The sequence below is a fragment of the Buteo buteo genome, chromosome 4 (assembly GCF_964188355.1).
Source record: "Buteo buteo chromosome 4, bButBut1.hap1.1, whole genome shotgun sequence".
In the NCBI taxonomy this organism is placed as follows: domain Eukaryota; kingdom Metazoa; phylum Chordata; class Aves; order Accipitriformes; family Accipitridae; genus Buteo; species Buteo buteo.
In genome coordinates this window covers 42808380-42829264 of record NC_134174.1, presented here as the reverse complement: position 1 = coordinate 42829264, position 20885 = coordinate 42808380, and the positions used below count along the sequence as shown (strand labels likewise).

Below are 20885 nucleotides of genomic sequence, written 5' to 3'. Positions count from 1 at the left end.
TAATGGTGAAGTTATTCATATATTTACCTTTCTTTTTTGCTAATTCAATATCAACACGGAGAGACAGCTCAGAGTTCTTCCTTTAACAGAACCCTTTGGAAGCAAATTTATTTAACTGGACACAGGATAATGCAAAGTTCACCTTTACATATTGTTACCAAAAGAGAATTCAGTATAATCTAGTCCATTTCTGTTAGCATGAAACAAACAATTAATTCAAATACAAAACTCAGCCTCACAAAACAGACTAGGAGTATCACAGACTGCATGGACAAAACAAATCACAGAAGCAGGCAGGCAGTGCAGATGCTTCTCTGATCCATGATGTATTAGAGCTTAAAAGCCATCTTCTATCCAGATATTACCACATAAGCTTCTTTCAGATACACCAAAGAACCACACCCATTGATCCAAAACCCAAAACGTGATGCTGTTCACTTGGAATGAACAGGTACTCTTATAAAGAATAGAGTTCTTTTAGTTCATTTACATAAAGGGAATTGTTTAGTGTGTATTATTTTCTTTGGCAACTTTACATATCTGTCTTCCAGCTGAAGCTAGTATGCAGAAGGCAGAGGTCATGTAATCAGTCAACTCTTACAGGATTTATCCCAGATGAAATAAAAAAACCCAGACAAACACAGCCCTTCATCTAATCCCAGTTAATGACAGCTATATTACTGAAGGAAAAAAAAAGAAAAAGGCAATTTAGCCATCAAGCAAAAGCACAAAGAATAGAGTGCATTAGTTCTCTCAAGCAGACTCCCTCTGTGATTATTCATAAGACTGGATTTTTTTTCAGTCAGCTACCATCTCATTCAATTAGAAAAAAGCTCTTTAAAATAAAATGTAAATGTGAGATACTACTTTCCATGATATACGATAGTCAACTTTCCTGCTTTGAGCATAACATACAAAATTCATCTTGAAAAAGCTATCTTCATTTCGAGGAATATGCTTATCATTCCTATTTTTTGTCCCCAGAGGAGCCACAAAGATGTATATGCCAAAAATAGATCAATGCCATCTAGAGTACAATGCAAAGCAGACACAAAAATAGACTGCACCATGTGCTTATAGGAAATGTACAGGATCTTAAAGCATTTTGGAAAAGTTATTAAAGGGTGACAATGCCAAATATAGAAATGGGGAGAACAGTACATACAAATTTCAAATTGCCAAGTAATATGCAGAGAGTGAACCAGAGGCAAACCACTTCTGTGACTCCTTTACGTTGTAACCTATACACTATATTCTTACAAACAACCTGGTCAAGTTCCCACTGGTCATAACAGTAAAGTTCCACTAAGTCTAGTGGGAATAGTTTTTGATTCTTTACATATGCATGCAGACATATATATAATATACCTGTGAGCACTTGAATCATTCCTCTCAAATTGGAAAGATTTGAACAAGGTAGTACTTATCTGTGTTACTAATCACATCTTGTACGGCTCAAACTGAAAGAACGTCCTACTTACTTTTTACTATATAAGGCACACTATCTTTCTTTTTGTATTTCATCTTGAATAATATTATAATATTGGTATTATCCAATTTTAAACGTATCATTAATGCACTTTGTACAGCAAATGTTTGGGTGTAGAAACCATTTCACCTTGCAAGCCTGGAACATCTCTAAAGGAAAACAGTAGCCAAGTAATAAATAGCAAGAGCCAAGCTGTTTAGTTTACATAACCTGTATTTTGGTTTTAGTAATTTGACAGTATTCCTTTAACTCTCTCAGCTCCTTGGCATAGCCAGATTTTTATCAGTTTTTCTCTCTTTTTCTGTCAGTGCTCTGCTAAATCTGTTGCATACATAAAAAATCTGAAAACATGAATTAAATGACAAAAACTGGAAATAAATCTAAAATTAACCTGTACCACAAGTTAAACAAACATGAATCTAAATTCCAGCAGCAGCAAGATGATGACATATTGTGCTGAGAAGCACTATGCAGCATCACAGAGCCACACAAAGATGTTTGTAGTACTTTCCTGTGCAGATGTTTCTGCTTTCCAATGGAATGTTTTTTAGCATTTTGTTCTACAACCTGATTACTCATGAGGGCTTACTGTTTTCAGTGAGAGTACAGTTCTTTACCATCTACATTATCTATTACTTGGCCAAATTTTTCATATTATATATAAAATCATATTACAGAAAATTGTTCTCTATAGGTTATATTACTTTTTTCTTCAGTTGTCAAGAAAACTACCTTTTAGATATCCCGTTTTCTAGCTCAGATGAGCATCTGAGTGAAAGTCTGAAGTCCAATTAAGCAGATGAAGATGATGCCATTAGGAAAATAGCACTGTTCCCAGTGTTTCTGTACTTTTTCCTACCCCTGTGAGGGACAGAGCTGACAGTCTCCTGGTCTGAGGTAGACTTAAAACTCCTAAACTCTGTGTTATCAGAAACACTGGAGATGCGTGCAGTTTGTTCGGAAGTATTTACTCCAAACTAATTAACATCCATTCTGTTCTAAAGAGCTCTAGGATGACTTGTTAAAACCTATTGTACCTTCAATGAACCCAAGCTACTTAAAGTATGTTACAACTGAAGTTTTCCATATTTTCAACAGAAGCCTATCCCTGGAGCATATCACTCAATGACCCTCCCTGAACTTGCCATAAAAATGGACTGATACACTTGTGGAAGCATTGCTACAATTAAATGGTAACTTGCTTTCAAGTTCCATCCAAATGTGAAAGTTTTAATCTCAAATATGCAGAAGAAGAAAGCAAGACTTCTCAGCAGCTGAGCTCCGCTTTACCTTTGGCTATGCAGGAACTAGGTGCTTGCTGTATCATCTTGCAAGAGGGCAAGGGAAGAATAGATCTTTGGCATAGACAACCAATGTATTGGGTAGAAGTGGGTATCAAATTATTGCTCTCTGAAGCACAGGTTAGACAGGGATGACTGATTTGCTGTGCTTTTGTAGGATACTATCTGCTTACAATTGTGCCCAAAACCACAATCTAGAAAAAACTTAAAACACAAGGAAACCTGCCAAGGAGAAACCCGCTGCAAAGAAAAATAACTTTATTATATCCAGTGACCATTCTCTCCTTGAAAATTACTTTTTAATTTATTTTACAGTAAGGCAATGCAGAATGTTCCACGTTATCTTTCCTCTCAGGTTGCTACTTCTGAAACTACAGTGTAAAAGCCATAGTTCTACAAGAAATGGCCCATAAAATTTTCATTGGTCCTATTTCAAAAAGGGTAAAAGTATTATTCATAGAAAAAAAAAATAACCTGGTGTGTCTGAATACAAAAACTATACAGGTTGGCCAGCAACTACTTTTTGGTACAGCTTTGAAGCATTGTCTATGGGTTATGACAAAAACATAACAATCTAATGTTAGTTCTGCCAAGCACTTACTGCTCATTAATCTCACTAAATGATTTAGAAGGTCAATTTACAACATAAACTTGAGTTCCTGAAGAAATACGTGTAGTTGCATTATTTAGCTTTTTATCTGCCAGTCTCAAAGTCTTAAGATATTAAACTATTTTCAGAAAGCTTTGCAGAAGCAATAATAAAAACAGTCACTAGATATGTAAATACTAACTTTCTGCTTTATACCACTTCAGGCAATGTAAGACAAGCAGAGATATACCCAGTAATGAATGAATAGCAGATCTCTACATAAAATCAGAGTGTATTATCTTGTAAGCATCATATTTTATAAAGGAAGTATTATCCCACCAAACTGATAGTGGTGCCATTTTTAATGAAAAGCTGAAAGCATGAAGGGAAGAATAAAGAATATTCATACTTACCTTATGGAAAAAAAGAGCTAGGGAGAAAAGGAATTTATTCATCTCTTTTTTCTTTTTTTTTTTTATCATACAGTTGTGTAATCCTTTCTAGATACTGAAGTCCACATTCAAAAAGGATGCAAAATATGTCTTTTTAATTCTTTGATTTTTGGAGAATAAATTAATTGGACACTTCACTGATGATGCTACTAAAATCAAGATGACCCTTGAAATAAGAGGTTACACCTCAGCAAGCTAACCTTGCAGAGAGGTGGCACTGAAGGTTGGAAACTTGGGGTTTGTTTTTTAAAGTGCCCATTACAACTCAATGTAAAGTAGTTTCACTTCCTGAAGAATGAAGTTAGCATCTTTTATAATTTTCCCTGGCATTCATGAGGAACAAATTGCAGTCAAATCAGGAATATGCTATAATCACAGACTGTAACCATGGGGCAGGACAAATGATAAGAACAAAGACAAAGGAAGGACGAAGGCCAGATCTAAAGCCTGACTCATGCTGCAGGATGGTGGTTTAAAAAAAGACTTGCAGTTTTGACTGTCTTTGCTGCTGTGAGTCACAAGGCACGGGCCATAACTTGAAAAGGAGTCAAATGTTTCAGTTCTAATCAACTGGTATGATATAAAGCATCCTAGCCATTGAACCTTCTTTAGCCTTTGAATTGCACAAAGTAAATATTTAAATAATGGATACGAGCAGATACATATATTAATTATGAAAAACCAGTTATGAAAATGATACACCACAAAATTCTATATGAGATTATGATCCAAGTGCAAAAAAAAATTTTTTAAAAAATCCATTTTCTGACCAGAATGGTGCCAAACTTCATAAAATATTTATGCCTGCCCAAGAGAAGTGATGCCCCTTTACTCAGTGTAGAGAATGACTCTGTGCACATGGTGTAAATTTATATTGTAATAACAACAAACAGAGTATTTCATACCAGCTGTTGGATTAAGAATTTAGGCATCAAATTTCATAGAAATTGAAGATTATGGTGTTTTAACTGCTTTTTTAAAACATAGCTGTCATGTAGGTCCATACACCACTTACCAGTATCCTTTATTTCACCCCATACCAGTACTAAAAAAATAGTCTTTACCTGTTCAGTATTGTATCATGTTTAAATACAAAGTCTGAGAACTGCAAGTGTCAATTCAGCACTAAGGCTGAATCAAGAATAAATCCAGTAAAGGGAGTAGCATTTAAAATTCCTCTCTTCAAATTCAAGTTAGACAGAAAATTTTTCTGTGATCTGCCTACTGAGAAGCAAATTCTCAGGGAGTTTCAAGTGCACACAAATGCTTGCATTAATAGGCCAATGTTACCAAATCACTAAGAACACATATGGAAAATTTCTGTGCACTATCAGAGTAGATTAGAACCACTGCCTAGAAAAGTAGGTGTCTAATGTTTTCCTAGAAGATGCTGTTCCTCCAAATCTATGTATCATGTTATTTTCCACTGAATGCAACACATTTCTTACACGATCTGCCCAGCATGCAAACGTATATAATTTTCTTTAGATTAATTTCCTAGGTAAGAGTGAGCATGAGAGAATCCAGATGAACCTATCTTGGTTTATTTTTATTTTTTTAGATGTCTCTGCTTTTTTTTGCTTTTTATGCTTTGGCACAATAGAAAGGGAAGTGAAACAATGCAGAAGAATCCAAACTCAGCGTTAATATGGAATTTAATAGAAAATAAAAGCTGGGATCACACTATTTTCTTTACAAATTATCCCATCTCATTTGAATTTATACTTGCAGTATTTTACATGTAGAGACTCAGATGTTCATTGACAGCCACACCATCATGATATATATTGCCTGCCAACTAACCACTATAAAAATAACTTTTTCTTAAGAGTTAGCATTCTCATAATCACATACCTAGCCATTACTAAACACTTCATTAACTATGCTTTAATAAGTACCTAAATTTTAAATAATTAAATTATATAAAAATTATATATCTACAATAAAAATTTTAATAACAATTATCTTCATTTATTTTATTACATACATACTTAATCACTTAAGTACATAATTTAAAAGTGAGCTTCTAAATAACATCATATCTATTACCTACAGCAGCCTTTATGTAACAGAACATTAGTATGAACCCGTGTAGGATTTAGAATTTCAATAATAGATATGGAAGTTGGATGTCAAATAGGAAAGGGTCGCAAAGGTTGAATTTTGAAAAAAGAATACAAAGGTTGTAAAAGGCATTCAAATCATATTAGAATTTTATATTTATCCCACTGTAATTATTTCTTCTTCTGTCCCAAGGCTGAAAAGTCATTACATCCTTGAACTTCACTGACTCACTTGACTTACCTCAGAGAAAAGCATCCCAGATCAGAATTAAGTAAAAGTGAGCAAACTGATATAATGTGAAAATAGTATTCACTCTGACATCAGCACACAGTGTCAGTGCCATACTTGGCCACTAACATTACAGCTAGCTCTTAGCAATAAAACACTTTTCTGCTAGGCTATGGAGGTAGGCATCCACATCCCCTAAGTCTAGCATCAACTGAAATTATTCTAAATCTTCAAGCACAGGACAGTTTGAATGACCAAGGGGCTGCAGTGTGGATGAATGAGACTGGCATTAACTGCTGAATGCACAGTGGTTGGAAAGGAACCAGTGTGTCTCTGTAGTGCAGCATGAGCACACCTGTACAAACACTCCTACAGTTCTGAAGGAAAATGTTCCACACAGTAAGGGGTTAATCAAAGAAAAACATAATCACCAATTAGGAAGACAATAAAGCTGATAGATAATTTATATTGAGCAGCAGAGTAACTAGGTGATAATGGAGAAATAACCACTGGAGAGTTTTTAGTACCTCAGAAATCTCATAATGCAGTAGACTAAACCATTTTGCTCTCAATCATCTTTGCTTATGAGGGACTACAACATGTTCCTTTTGATTATGCAGATTATCATCTCCAGATATCCTGACCTGAATGCAAAACCTCTTGAAATTGAACTTGACACTTAAGATACTACATGGCCAATTCTATTCAGCTAAACACCCACAGTGACGCTACAATATTATTATATTTAATAAAACCAGCACTCCTTGTAGGATAATGCTGAACAAAATGCTGTGTACTAGACCTGCCCCTGTACAGCACAATTCCATCTGCCTTACTTAATAGAAGCTGATTTAAAAAGAAGGCAAAATAATTTCCCTGTGTAAATCACCCATAACTGAAACAAGAAAATGGCTTTAGAAAAAAAGTTTTACTTGTGTAGAAAACCACATTTTTCTAAGTTTAAACACTATTTTTAAATTAAAAGATGCATTATTGGTTTTGATCTTTATCTGCCATCTGCTATATTTTTGCTAGCAATAAACAAAAGAGCTGATAAAGTCAAACTGGCTGATTTTCCAGTATTTCAGCTTTTGACCTGAAGTAGCATCTAGGTAGAATTCATAAGAAAGCCTACTTCCAACAAATGCCTGTGCAGTTTTGAAGACAAGATAACCTTAGATAGTTGGAACCTAAAATACCAAGAAAATTCAAATTCTTTGGCTTCATATCCCTTTATACATATCATATCAGAAAAGTAAGATCAGTAGACAGATTTAGAGAAAAATGTTTTGTGACTAACATAAGCCTATATAAAATTTGCAAACACAATGTACTGATTTTTTCAAAAAGTATTAAAAACTAAATGCCCAAATAAAAAAGTGCACTCCAAAGTTTAGTAGCAGCTTATCTAACAGTGCTTCATATTAAAAAGTTCCCTGAACAGAATAAACTGGGAAAACCAGCAGAAAGATCCAAAAACATATACTTATAAAGAACAAGCAAATACTGCCCTCTGAGCATCATTAGCTTTATTGGCAAAGACTTTCTGGCAATCCGTCAGGTACACCACTGCAGTACAAGTAGTTACGGAGGAGTTAGTAACCAGAGACACTTTTGTGATGCAGAGGAATGTCCTTCCATTTATGTACTGGATTTTCTCTGCTGTGTTTCTATTTTTATTTTATTATTTAGAATTTGAGATAGTATGATACTAAACTGCTGAAGGCGATAACAAAGTTAATGAATGCTAAGTGTCTGGGGGTCAGCAGTGAATCACGAATAAGCCCTGCATAATGCAAGCATAGACACTAAAAATACAGAAGTACTACAGAACCTTAGGCATTCAAAAAAATGATGTGAAACAAGTGGCAAAAAGTGACAAACTATGAAAGATACTATTTTCTTAAGTCAATATTGTATGAAACTCTGCCAGATGGTATAAATATCCTGCACTCCAAAACCTCAGAAAAAGCCTTAAACACTTCAGCTGGAAGAACACTTATCTCTGTATCCCAAATTTTCCTTCTCTATGTGTCACCTGACTTTGTATGGCAAATTACTGCAGTTGCAAAAATTGAATAGTGGATTAAGGAACAGATTGAGGCGGAATACAACATTGTTGCAAACTATTATCCATCCAAGTGTTAATTCTGAAATGTCATATAAGCAGGAAGGTCAGAATTTTGCTTATATCAGTATCTGAAGCACAGAAGCACAAGAAGTAATCTTACCTAATCCCAATGGATTTTTGGCCTATCAGGTGATGGTCAAGCAGTGCATCTAAATAAACGTATTAATGAAGTTTCCCTTTTTGAGTTTGGAATTATAGGAAGAGTGAAAATCAAATCCTCTCTTGACTTTTCTTAGATTCATATATATAAAGTTGAGCAAAGGCATTGCCAAAAGATTATTGAAAGGATATGAATGATCTGGTTTATATAAACCTCCATTATCAGTTGAGTACCTAAGTCCATTCAGAACTCTCTGATATTCAGTAAGAACAGCCACTATACGAACTTTCTAAAGTCTTGTACGGAATTCCTAACTTCTAATCTTTCTAGAGAAATCCCAACTATCTTTGCAGTTTATATCAATTCCAGTCTCAACAGGATTTGCTTATGACTAATTCAGTCTTGCAAAAAGGCCAGGAGGAACATGGCTAGTTTGGGGGTTTTTAATTACTTAAACTGCACAATGCATCTTCTCTTAATTCCACATGAACCAAGCCTCATGCACCACAGAGCACACTAGACCACTGGTGCTGAATTAATGAGAGCTACATGGACATCTCAGTACATTTAGTCAAGGGTTTAGAAGATAAAAGAGATCCTTAAAGCTGTGTTACAGAAGTTAGATGCTTAGAAATACAAAATGAGCTAAAGCTCAAAAATGGTTGCCAGAAATCATAAAACTTATGTTAAAATTACCAGAATATAAACTCTCATCTTCTAGGTATAAGGACTTCTGGTTTGGGGCTTATGCAGATATTATTTATATTAAAGTATAAAATACTGTAAACAACAAGCATTGAAAATTCAAAGTTGAGAAGATCACACCCTGCAACAACATTACTCAGATTCAAATTAATAAAAAAAACAAAACAGTTACCAAGAAATGAGTGAAAAAAGGTATCGGGGAACAACCACAGGATAATGTATAATGAATAGATTGAATGCCTACAAGGTTCTGCACAAGTTAACATACTATCTTGGAGCCAAGACATGAAATTTTATTTTCAACTGGTCTTTAAGCTGACTTTTAAAGATAAGAAACAATTAATTAAATAAAAATATTAACCTTATCTCTCATATTACCACTCAGGAAAGTGTACAGGTTACTTACATGCTATAGATAGCTCAGAAAAATTTGGAAAGCATCTACCTAATGTTAATACAATGATCTTTTTGGACACTACAAGTAGTATTTTTAAATGCCCCACATGCAAAGGAATACAAATGCCAGAAGACAGCATAAGTGAATTATGGGTTCCCTAAACAGTTTGAGGGAAAGAGCTTTCTTCTTTCAGAATATTATTCCGCATTCTATTAAAGACAAAACTGTACAGTCTGGGTACCCTTCATTTGAGCAGAAGGGACTTAATCACAGAGTATGAAAGACCACTGAAACCATTAAAGAACACAAGAGCAGTCATAAAGTAATTAAACTGAAAGAAAACATTAGAGTGTTTTTTCACATAATATCCGGATTTGAGAACATGTTGTGATTAGACAGGAAAGGATATGGAGAGAAGAAAATTACATAATATCTTTACAAAAAAAATGCAGTCTTTGGCTGTTAAGAGGAATTGCAGTGATTTATTTTTTAGCATACATCCCATATACTTGATATTACCATCCTATTACTATCCTTGAGGGAGTATGACTGTATGAAATATGAGTGAAAAATTTAAAATCAGTTATTATAAACTACTTAGAATTTTAGCAGTCCATCTATTCCAAAATGACATTCTGTGTTTCTGAATCACTAAATTTGGCAGACTATGATCATGAATGTTCATGGATCGATGCCCAGAAAAAACATGAAATAGAACATTAAGTGATGATGACAATAGACAACTTGGGTATATCAGATAATGTAAAGTCTAGCTGCTTATGTTCCTTTGTATAATACACATGGGGGAAAAAAAATTGGTTTACACCATGGAAATGTCTATCTGAAAAACATATGCTGAAGAATATTAATATACCTTTAGAAGTTCTAAATATTGTAACCACAAAAGAATATTAAGAGGGTTTCATTGAAGGGAGGGTTGTCTATATGACTTCATCTTGGCAGACAAGGAAAAAGTGATTATGGAATTCAAATTTAGGTTGTTTAAATGAAAATACCTATTATATTTACTGTTCATGGAAAAAAAAGAAAAAGAAAAAACCAAACCAAAACAAAACCCCAAAACCAAACAACAGAAGTCCAAAACAGTAATATATAATTTGTGTTTAAAAACATCAAATATCAAAAAGAAGAAAGTGTTTATGAACTATGTTAACCAACAACAGACTTAATGCATTGCAAATAAAATACATTTTAATTATAGCATTCTATTACTAGCAGCATGGTAGACATTTCAGTAATAATGGAGAAAAGGCAGAAGTCTCCCAGATCTATTTTATTTTATAACTGAGAAAAAGCCAATCATGTAATGATGGCATACTTGCCTTTCTAACGTGACTAAGAAGAATGCTAATAAAAACATCCATTAAGCCAGACATTTTAAAATCATCATGTCTGGGTAACTTGCATTCAATAGTTTTAAAAACTCACTCTGTGGTCTACTTACTGTTGGTTTTCAGTGAGTCTGGCACATATAGTTTATAGAAGTTCCAGGAATATTTAAGAAAGTTAATGTTATTTTCATATGTTTAAAAGAAGTAACCATAGGCCTATTAATCACTTAGACAAAACAAAGAATTCTACTACGAAGTAATTAAGTGGTCAAGGTAAAGAATTATATTTAACTATATATTTTAGAAAAATATCCTATCCCATTGTTTTTTCCATTAAATGTCATATTTTAGTGATAAAGCTATAAATACTGATGTAATTTACTCAGCATTGCCATGGCACTCATTAAATGGACCAAGAACCATTGAAATGAATCTGGCATGTCTTCCCTGGGAGTCTTCTCAGGGATGTGTTCTTGACCATAAGTTATTTAATACTTCTATTAATATTCCAGAGGAAAAGTAAAATCCATGCTAATAAAGTTAACCGATGATACTAGAGGATGTAATGCTTAATAATGAAGAGAAGAAGCTAGTGACAAGCACGGCTTAGGATCATGTGTAAAGCAGGATGGCAATAGACTATATGCATTTGTTCATAGGTAACTATAAGCTTAAGACTGGATTTTTTTTCTACTAAAGACGCATTCTTGCTCTATCAAATTTTTCTTCTCAGAAGGAGACAGGAGGAGAAAAGATGCAAGAGGTCAAAGCAGTCCAGCCAGCCAGCCAGATAAACTAGGAATCACTTTTATTTAAGGCAATATAACTGGTATCAGGTACAATAGTAACTTGCAATAGCTCCTCAACATTCAGAGAGTAAGACTACTTTGGGGCTAAGACTGCCACTCATTCACACAGGAAAAATCAAGGTACCCTCCCTACCTATGGCCCCTCCCAAGCAGAGTAGAATAGAAAACAGAATGAATTTAGGGTCAGTTTGCTACACAGTGTTGAGTACCACTCACAGACAGTGATAGACTGGGAAGAGAAGATGATTTAAATTATCCAGTTTACTTTGAATTCAGAGTTGTAGGGAATCAAGCACTCAGTTTCTATGAACATCAGCTAGGTGACAGGATCTAATGACACTTGAGACTAGTACTGTCATTGTGTTTCTCCTCTGCTCCAGTGTCTTTTGGCTAAATTGTTTGACTTCTCATCAGTGGAGAAGAGAGAAGGAGAAGCATATTTTCACAATTGCATGCAATAACATTCATAAGAATTCGTTGTGGATGTTATGACAAAGACCTATTTGTCACGAGGTTACCTTTTGCTATTAATATTGTAACAACTCAAAAGCCTGTTGTGAAATATCGCTTTAACTAGTACCCTGTAAAAACATACATGCTCTGTGAAAACTGACCTGATTAAGCTATCTAGAAGAAAGTAAAATTTTTGTCTTCAATATAATACAAATGTGATACAGTGCATTCAGTGACATATGACTGACAAATCACCAAGCTGACTGAGTATTCAGAACCATTCTCATCAAATTCATTCTGATACCTGTTTGAAGGCATTTGAAGTGTACAAAGAAATGTTACTGCACAGAAAAGTAGTGCATATGCACTTATACATAAAATACAATTCTGGGAAATTTTACAGAATTTAGCTTCTATTATATAATTTATAATGTAGGTAAAATGACACAAAATGCAAGCTGTATAAAATACACTAGAATCTTAAGAAATATTGTAGCATTTGGATGTGCATTCAAAGTTTTCACCAGCAGATGGCAGAAATGCACAATACTTAGCCAACAAAATCATTGACAATGATTGCAAATTTAAGGTGCTAAGAAAGGGATAGTTTTGAGACCTGTGGATGCATCGAAAGACGGTAAATTATTATAAAGTTTTGGAGCTCATAATTTCTCTCTCACACTGGTAATCCCTACAAATTAGTTATCAAAGTACTTCATTGTGTTAGTATAGCTAAGGTACTGCTCTACGTTTCATTAAAAAAATATACGTTTTCCAAAAGGAATAAAGTGTTCTGCGGATTCAAATATGGTTTCAGGCTGAGCTGTTCTGTAGAGGTTATGTTAAAAAATCTACAGGGTATTGAAACAAATGTTTTCATGTCACAGATTTTTAATTAAAGCTTCATCCTGAAGCACACTTGCTGAATGGCCAGGAGGCATTCACACCATCAGCCTAACTATCTTAATAAGACACACTGCTTTTTCTCCAAAGCCATCTATCTCCTTCCACAGGGGGAAACCAGTTTTGTTCTCTCACAAAAATAGCTGAATGTCTACCAGAGATGTTGGAAACAGTCTTTTCAGACCAGGAGTTGATACTGAGACCACAAGCCTCATCCAAAATTAATTGAGAAATCTGTAACAGGACCTGGACAGAATTTGAGCAAGGACTGGAAAAAAAGATCCTCTCTTTTCCATAACTATGCTAATCACCACACAGAGAGATTTGTTCTTGTATTGGGTTTGTGTGGCAAGGTTTTGGTAGCAGGGGTGGCTTCAGTTAGAAGCTGCTGGAAGCTTCCCTTGTGTCTGACAGAGCCAATGCCAGCCGGCTTCAAGACGGACGCGCTTCCGGCCAAGGCCAAGCCAATCAGTGATAGTGGTAGCACCTCTGGGATAACAAATTTAAAAAGGAAAAAAAGTTGCGGGGCACACAGAAACAGCAGCCGGAGAGAGGAGTGAGAACATGTAAGAGAAACAACCCTGCAGACCCCCAGGTCAGTGAAGAAGGAGGGGGAGGACATGGTCCAGGCACCAGAGCAGAGATTCCCCTGCAGCCCGTGGGGAAGACCATGGTGAGGCAGCCTGTCCCCCTGCAGCCCATGGGGGTCCACGGTGGAGCAGATCTCCACCTGCAGCCCGGGGAGGACCCCATGCCGGAGCAGGTGGATGCCCGAAGGAGGCTGTGACCCTGTGGGAAGCCCTGACACTTGAGCAGGCTCCTGGCAGGACCTGCGGATCTGTGGAGAGAGGAACCGACGATGGAACAGGTTTTCTGCCAGGACTTGTGACCTTGGGGGGGACCCACGCTGGAGCAGTCTGTGCCTGAAGGACTGCAGCCTGTGGGAGGGACCCATGTTGGATCAGTTCGTGAAGAACTGCAGCCCATGGGAAGGACCCACGTTGGAGAAGTTTGCGGAGGACTGTCTCCTGTGGGAGGGACCCCATGCTGGAGCAGGGGAAGAGTGTGATGAGTCCTCCCCCTGAGGAGGAAGGAGCAGCAGAGACAACGTGTGATGAACTGACCGTAACTCCCATTCCCCATCCCCCTACGCCGCTGGAGGAGGTAGGTAGAGAATCCAGGAGTGAAGTTGTGCCTGGGAAGAAGGGAGGGGTGGAGGGAAGGTGTTTTGAGATTTGGTTTTATTTCTCATTACCCTACTCTGGTTGATTGGTAATAAATTGAGTTAATTTTCCCCAAGTTGAGTCTGTTTTGCCCATGACAGTAATTGATGAGTGATCTCTCCTGTCCTTATCTCGACCCACAAGCCCTTTGTTATATATTCTCTCCCCTCTCCAGCTGAGCGAGGGGAGTGATAGAACTGCTTTGGTGGGCACCTGGCATCCAGCCAGGGTTAACACACCACAGTTCTCTATGTTGTGCATGTGTCTATGTTTGCATCTGTTGTCTGTCTTATTTTCCCCACTGTAAATCTTGAATTATTTTCTGAAAAAAATGTCACGGCTTCAGCAGCAGCCTAGACTAAAAGGGATGTCAGGGAAGAAGGATAATGAAAAAATCTTCCTGATGATAGAATCTATTCTATAGAATCAAACATTTTCTATCACTTGAAATTTTGTACAGTAAAACAGATGAAGCACATGGCCAGGAAAAGGAAACGGATTGTTTAGTAGGTCTTTTCTACCTTTAATTTCTGTGATTCAATACTATGAGACACTATCAAATACATATATTAGGCTTTATTTAAATCACTGTAGTTATAAGGCTGATTGTTCCTCATTCATATATCCTTGTAAAGGTGAAGCCAAGATCATATTTTACATGTTTAATCTTCCTCTAGCAATACCATCCTGTCAAGGCAATTTATTCCAATACAGTCTGCTCACAAAATCAGTATTTCCTTTTTCATAAGCATACAAGTACATGATAAAAGGCATTTCAGTTATTTGAAGTGCCTTTGCTATCACAGAAGATATAACAGTTATAAGTGGTGTAAAGTAGACGTGGCACTTCAGGACATGGTTTAGTGGGCATGGATGATGGTTGGACTCGATGATCTTGAAGGTCTTTTCCAACCTAAATGAGTCTATGATTCTATAAGTGTTTGTAAATCATTACTGAATACAACTGGAAGATGTTCATTTGTTGCAGGGCTCTCCAACTTTCCAGACTGCAAGCTATCCGAAGAAACAAATATCTGAATCTGAAACTTAGCTATAATAGTCAGATAATGATCACTTTGTGTTAAAAAAAAATGAGATTTGCCATGGCATTATTTCTCCCATTGCAAATTTTTTGTTTTCATCCAACAACCTTTTTAGTCTACCTTCACTTAAACTGTCAAAACAGTATCCAGACTCAGCAATGCACTGAAATAATTTGGCTGAAATTAACTGTCAAAATCACCTGTAAAATGTTGAGAGCCAGAAACTCCACCCTTTCTGTTATCATTCTTCCCTTGGGAAGATTCTCTGCTCTCCACAGAAGCCTGCACTTGAAGTGGAGAACTGTCCTTCTATTACTATCAGAAAGTTTCTGGTACAGTGTTGTGCAAGAAATATGATTTTATAAAGCATAGCTTCAATTTATGTGTAAGTACCTTACACATAACACAAATGCTACTGTTTGCAAAACAGCATTGAAAAAATGTTGGGGGGGGGGGTCTAGATGCAAATAAACATCAGAAAACACAGAATCATAGAATCATTTAGGTTGGAAAAGACCTTCAAGATCATTGAGTCCAACCGTCAACCATGCCCACTAAACCATGTCCTGAAGTGCCACGTCTACACGCTTTTTGAATACCTCCAGGGATGGTGACTCAACCACTCCCCTGGGCAGCCTATTCCAATACCTGACAACCCCTTCAGTAGAGAAATTTTTCCTAATATCCAATCTAAACCTCCCCTGCCTCAACTTGAGGCCATTTCCTCTTGTCCTATCACTTGTTACTTGGGAGAAGAGACCAAGAGCCATGTCATTACAACCTCCTTTCAGGTAGTTGTAGAGAGTGATAAGGTCTCCCCTCAGCCTCCTTTTCTCCAGGCTAAACAACCCCAGTTCCCTCAGCCGCTCCTCATAAGACTTGTGCTCCAGGCCCCTCACCAGCTTCACTGCCCTTCTCTGGCCATGCTCCAGCAACTCAATGTCTGTCTTGCAGTGAGGGGCCCAAAACTGAACACAGTACTCGAGGTGCGGCCCCACCAGTGCCAAAAACAGGGGAACAATCACCTCCCTGCTCCTGCTGGCCACACTGTTTCTGATACAGGCCAGGATGCCATTGGCCTTCTTGGCCACCTGAGCACACTGCTGTCTCATATTCTGCTGGCTGTCAACCAGCACACCCAGGTCTTTTTCTGCCAGGCAGCCTTCCAGCCACTCTTCCCCAAGCCTGTAGTGCTGCATGGGGTTGTTATGACCGAAGTGCAGGACCTGGCACTTGGTCTTGTTGAATCTCATACAATCGTACTCAGCCCATCAATCCAGCCTGTCCAGATCCCTCTATAGAGCCTTCCCACCCTTGAGTAGATCAAGCCTCCGTCCCAACTTGGTGTCATCTGCAAACTTGCTGACGGTGCACTCAATCCCCTCATCCAGGTCATTGATAAAGGTATTAAACAGAACCAGCCCCAATACTGAGCCCTGAGGAACACCACTTGTGACCCACCGCCAACTGGATTTAACTCACTGATGTTTGTATCTGTACACTTTTAAAGTCAGAGCATTAGAACTTTTTATACACACTGTCAAAGCAATGTATATCACCGAATTACAGATTCATTAAAATTTTCTTCCCTTTCTCTGCTCCCCCCCAATATTTCAATATGTAGATCATTCCATGTGCCAGCTGTTTTCTGCTTATGTACTTCCTTTTCTTATACTACCTTACGCTAGCAAAAATGATACCCTAGAAATCCTAAAGGATTTATCAAATCTAAAAATGTGATATTTTGCAGGTTTAAAGTGCTGATCTGCTTTCTGCTGTACATTAGACAGTGAACACCCTACCATTCCTAGAAACCTTGTGATGGAAAAGCATAATCTGATCTATCTTGCATATTGAATTTTGTTTGCATACAGGAATCTAGATGGAAGATTTGATTTGAAACAATATCCTTCATGAATACTGATTGAAAATTTCATTTATATACAGCATTTTGAGATACAAAAATACATTTTATGAACAACTGAACACAAAAGAAGTGGGGAAAGTGGAAGGTTTCACTTACTAAGAGTTACGTAATAGCTGAATTGTGGCATTTCTGAACTAGCATATGAAAAACAAAAAACCCACTAGCTTTCCACTATAGTACATTAAAAGATGATACACATTCAAACCACATGTCCTCTGCTATACTTCACAACTTTCTACGAGCATTTAGTGTGCCGAAGGAAAAGTTTATTTTTGATTTAGGATGGTTTGGTTTTTTAAAATACTGTTTAAACAGTGCATTCGTACTTTATCATCAGTTAGCTAAACCAGGACAGTTCTTGTGAAATCAGGAAGTCAGGGAGCAATGTTCTGGTGACTTTCATTCTGTCTAGTAGTCAGATGAACTCATGACAGCTGACTGACATGAATCAACAGTGAAATAAACTGGAAAGACCCTGATGCACAATACATTCCAGACAATGTATTGTATTGAGGCTCCTAAATGATCTTGAAATTTAAGGTACATAAAGGAATCCTACTTAATCAGGAACAAATTCTTAAAACGAGCAAAGAATTATTGGAATACACTGAAGTCTGAACCTATGAAATTATTTTCACATTGCCTAACATTAAGCACTCCCTATTTACTTGCCTTGCTAAAAGGCTAACCTCCCTGCGATTCCTATTTCCACAGGGACACTTGGTGCAGGAACCAGAACTTATGTGTTCTGAATCATGCTCTGCACAAGGATATCTCTCTCAATTACAAAAATTATATAAAAAGAAAAGTAGGTATCTAACCTGAAACTGTAAATAATATGGTCCAAACACCCTCCTTCCCCCTCCACTCACACACCCAGTCCTGAAAGTGTGTCCAAAGTATTTGAGTTCCACAGGCAGAGTAAATTTTTCCATCTTTTTGAAAGTTATAAAGGAATAGATAATCTTCATTAATACACTTCAGTGTATTTGCTTAAAAGCTCTTTCATCACAGCATCTCAAAATAATAACTTGCTGATCCAAATTACAGCTATGTCAGGGACACCAATAATTCACATTTTTGAATTAGTGTATTGTTTCACTAAGGATGATTTTCCCTAAAGTGAAAACCCCTCTGGAATAAACACAGTGGAAGCAGGTGCAAAGCTCAAACACTGTAAATATGTCACTCCTAAGATGATGTCGTGGTTTAACCCCAGCCAGCAACTAAGCACCACGCAGCCGCTCACTCACTCCCTACCCACCCAGTGGGATGGGGGAGAAAATCAGGAAAAGAAGTAAAACTCCTGGGTTGAGATAAGAACGGTTTAATAGAACAGAAAAGAAGAAACTAATAATGATAATGATAACACTAACAAAATGACAGCAGTAGTAATAAAAGGATTGAAATGTACAAATGATGCGCAGGGCAATTGCTCACCACCCGCCGACCGACACCCAGCCAGTCCCCGAGCTGCGAATCCCTGCCCCCCCCTTCTCAGTTCCTAAACTAGATGGGACGTCACATGGTATGGAATACACTGTTGGCCAGTTTGGGTCAGGTGCCCTGGCTGGGCATGAGAAGCTGAAAAATCCTTGACTATAGTCTAAACACTACTGAGCAACAACTGAAAACATCAGTGTTATCAGCATTCTTCACATACTGAACTCAAAACATAGCACTGTACCAGCTACTAGGAAGACAGTTAATTCTATCCCAGCTGAAACCAGGACAGATGACTACATAAAAAAATTTTAAAATTCTGTGCTTCAGCGGGTGATAAATGTCTCAGGAGGATTCCGTAAGAAAAGAGGTAAAGTGGGACTATAAACAAGAAATCAAGAAAAAGCAACATTGGTGTAATTAAGAGAGCTGGAAATCCTTTCAACCCTATGAATAAATATAAGTACAATGCTTAACTCTGCTTGCAAAATTACATAAATCTTGTAAAAACTATCCAGCAGAAGCTGCTAAATGGGCAAACTCTCTCATTATTACTGTTGGTACTGTTGGATTGCTGTGTCACCATGAGTCAGTCAATTATGCAGTCACTGTCACAAAGAGTATTCATCTCAAATAATTATCTTTTTTCTCATTTCCCAAATTTTGCAGTTTTGCTATTTTCTCGTTTCATATTCCTTTTCTGTGGATCCTGTAATTCTAGTTTTTGCTCTTACACAGCCTTCATCTCCAATAATTTCAATCTCAAAGTTCTCAGAAACTCTGATATGTTGCATTCAAGTGTGAAAATACATGCTTTTAATTCACATAATGCAAAGAATCTGGGATTGAGTTATAGCTAGTGAAATCAGGGACAATGAGTGCCTGTCTTTCTGGAGAAGGACTGTCAAATTGTGAAGTTTCATATGTTGTCTAAAGACATGGCATTCACAATGTATGCCATTTTTAGGAAGCTTTCCCTGAATAAAAACTCCCAAATTTTGACCTTCATTTTACTTAACTAGAGAGAATATGCAATTTGTACAAGAAACTTCACATGTCACATTACAGGTGTTCTTTAATTGATATATTTTGTCTGCTCTGCTTCACTTTTTATTCCCTTTTACATGTTGCATATTCTTTTCTAATGCATTCCTAGCAGTCCCACACAAGTGTCTAAACAAATATTCCAACTCTGTTGTTTCAGTGGATTTAAAATTTAGCTGTATTAGCTCAAAATGTGAAGAAAATTTGTTGATTTCATTGTTGACAGTGATTCATGGCAATCCAGCTCAGTGAATGAATGGTCTGGATCACCTGTTCAGGTTGTAAGCTGAGACAAAGACATCAAATTCACCATTTTATAAAAACAGCCTCATGTTACACAGTACTTCCAAGCTGGCATTCACCACCACTTAGAATAGAAGATTATATTAATGAATCAAGAACAAAATGGACTTAGTAAGTGCTTTTTCTGACATAACCCACCTGTCTGCTGAAATGGCAAATTCACTGCAAAAAGAACTTTGGTAACATTCTTCTGCTTACACGATGCCACAAGATGAAGAAATTCTCCATCAAAATGTGAAGTTTAAGTATTTTTATAACAGCTATTAAAAGGTATTTTACTTACCCAGCCAACTTCTGTTTAAATATACTGACACAAACACTGGAGGGACCGTGAAGAAATCTACTACTGAGTTAACTTCCAGCCAAAACCATAGCTTGTCATTGGCTGCTATGAACTGAAAAAAAAGAAGGGGAGGATGAAAGATTATGCTCATGGTGGTTGCAGGTATGTGCAATATTTTCCATTCTAAAATATTAAATTCCAAAGTTAGTGGACAAGTAACTGATGTTTTAGGTCAGTCCAGACAAAACAGCATGTCTCATTGGAAAGAAGTCGGTATTGTGTGTTGCTTGATAACCACATTGAGATTAAAATGAAAGGTCTAACTAAAAAGACAGATTATCTATATGATGAGTTGTAATATCTGTGCTAAAAAAAGTTTTCTCCACATTTATTAACAATGTATCAGTAATATTAGAAAAGTGTAGGTAAGTATAAAATATTTCAAAGTAATATTTCACTTCAATATTTCACTTTTGCTCTAGCACACCAAACATGTTGGTAGTAGTCTCACCATGTACTTGCTGTTCACGGGTTTCTAAATACATGATAGTTTACAAAGTCCCATTATCATCCTATCCAGATATAATCACCAGGATGACTCCTACAAGGCATAATTCAGGACTGCAGCAGGACTTCAATCCTTTGA

The 20885-nt window shown here is 36.8% G+C and overlaps 1 protein-coding gene across 28 annotated transcripts in view; it reads right to left on the bottom strand.

Annotated features, from left to right (window-relative positions):
- The window catches only part of KCNMA1 (potassium calcium-activated channel subfamily M alpha 1), a 529204-nt gene that overhangs the window by 186795 nt on the left and 321524 nt on the right, over positions 1 to 20885 (bottom strand). For all 28 annotated transcript variants that reach the window (XR_012650088.1, XM_075025663.1, XM_075025664.1 and 25 more), the window contains one exon: positions 20240 to 20351. Coding sequence is in view for 27 of the 28 variants with exons in the window: in XM_075025663.1 (XP_074881764.1) it covers positions 20240 to 20351 (112 nt within the window). In the remaining variant the exon portion in view is untranslated. The remainder of the gene's footprint in view (positions 1 to 20239; positions 20352 to 20885) is intronic.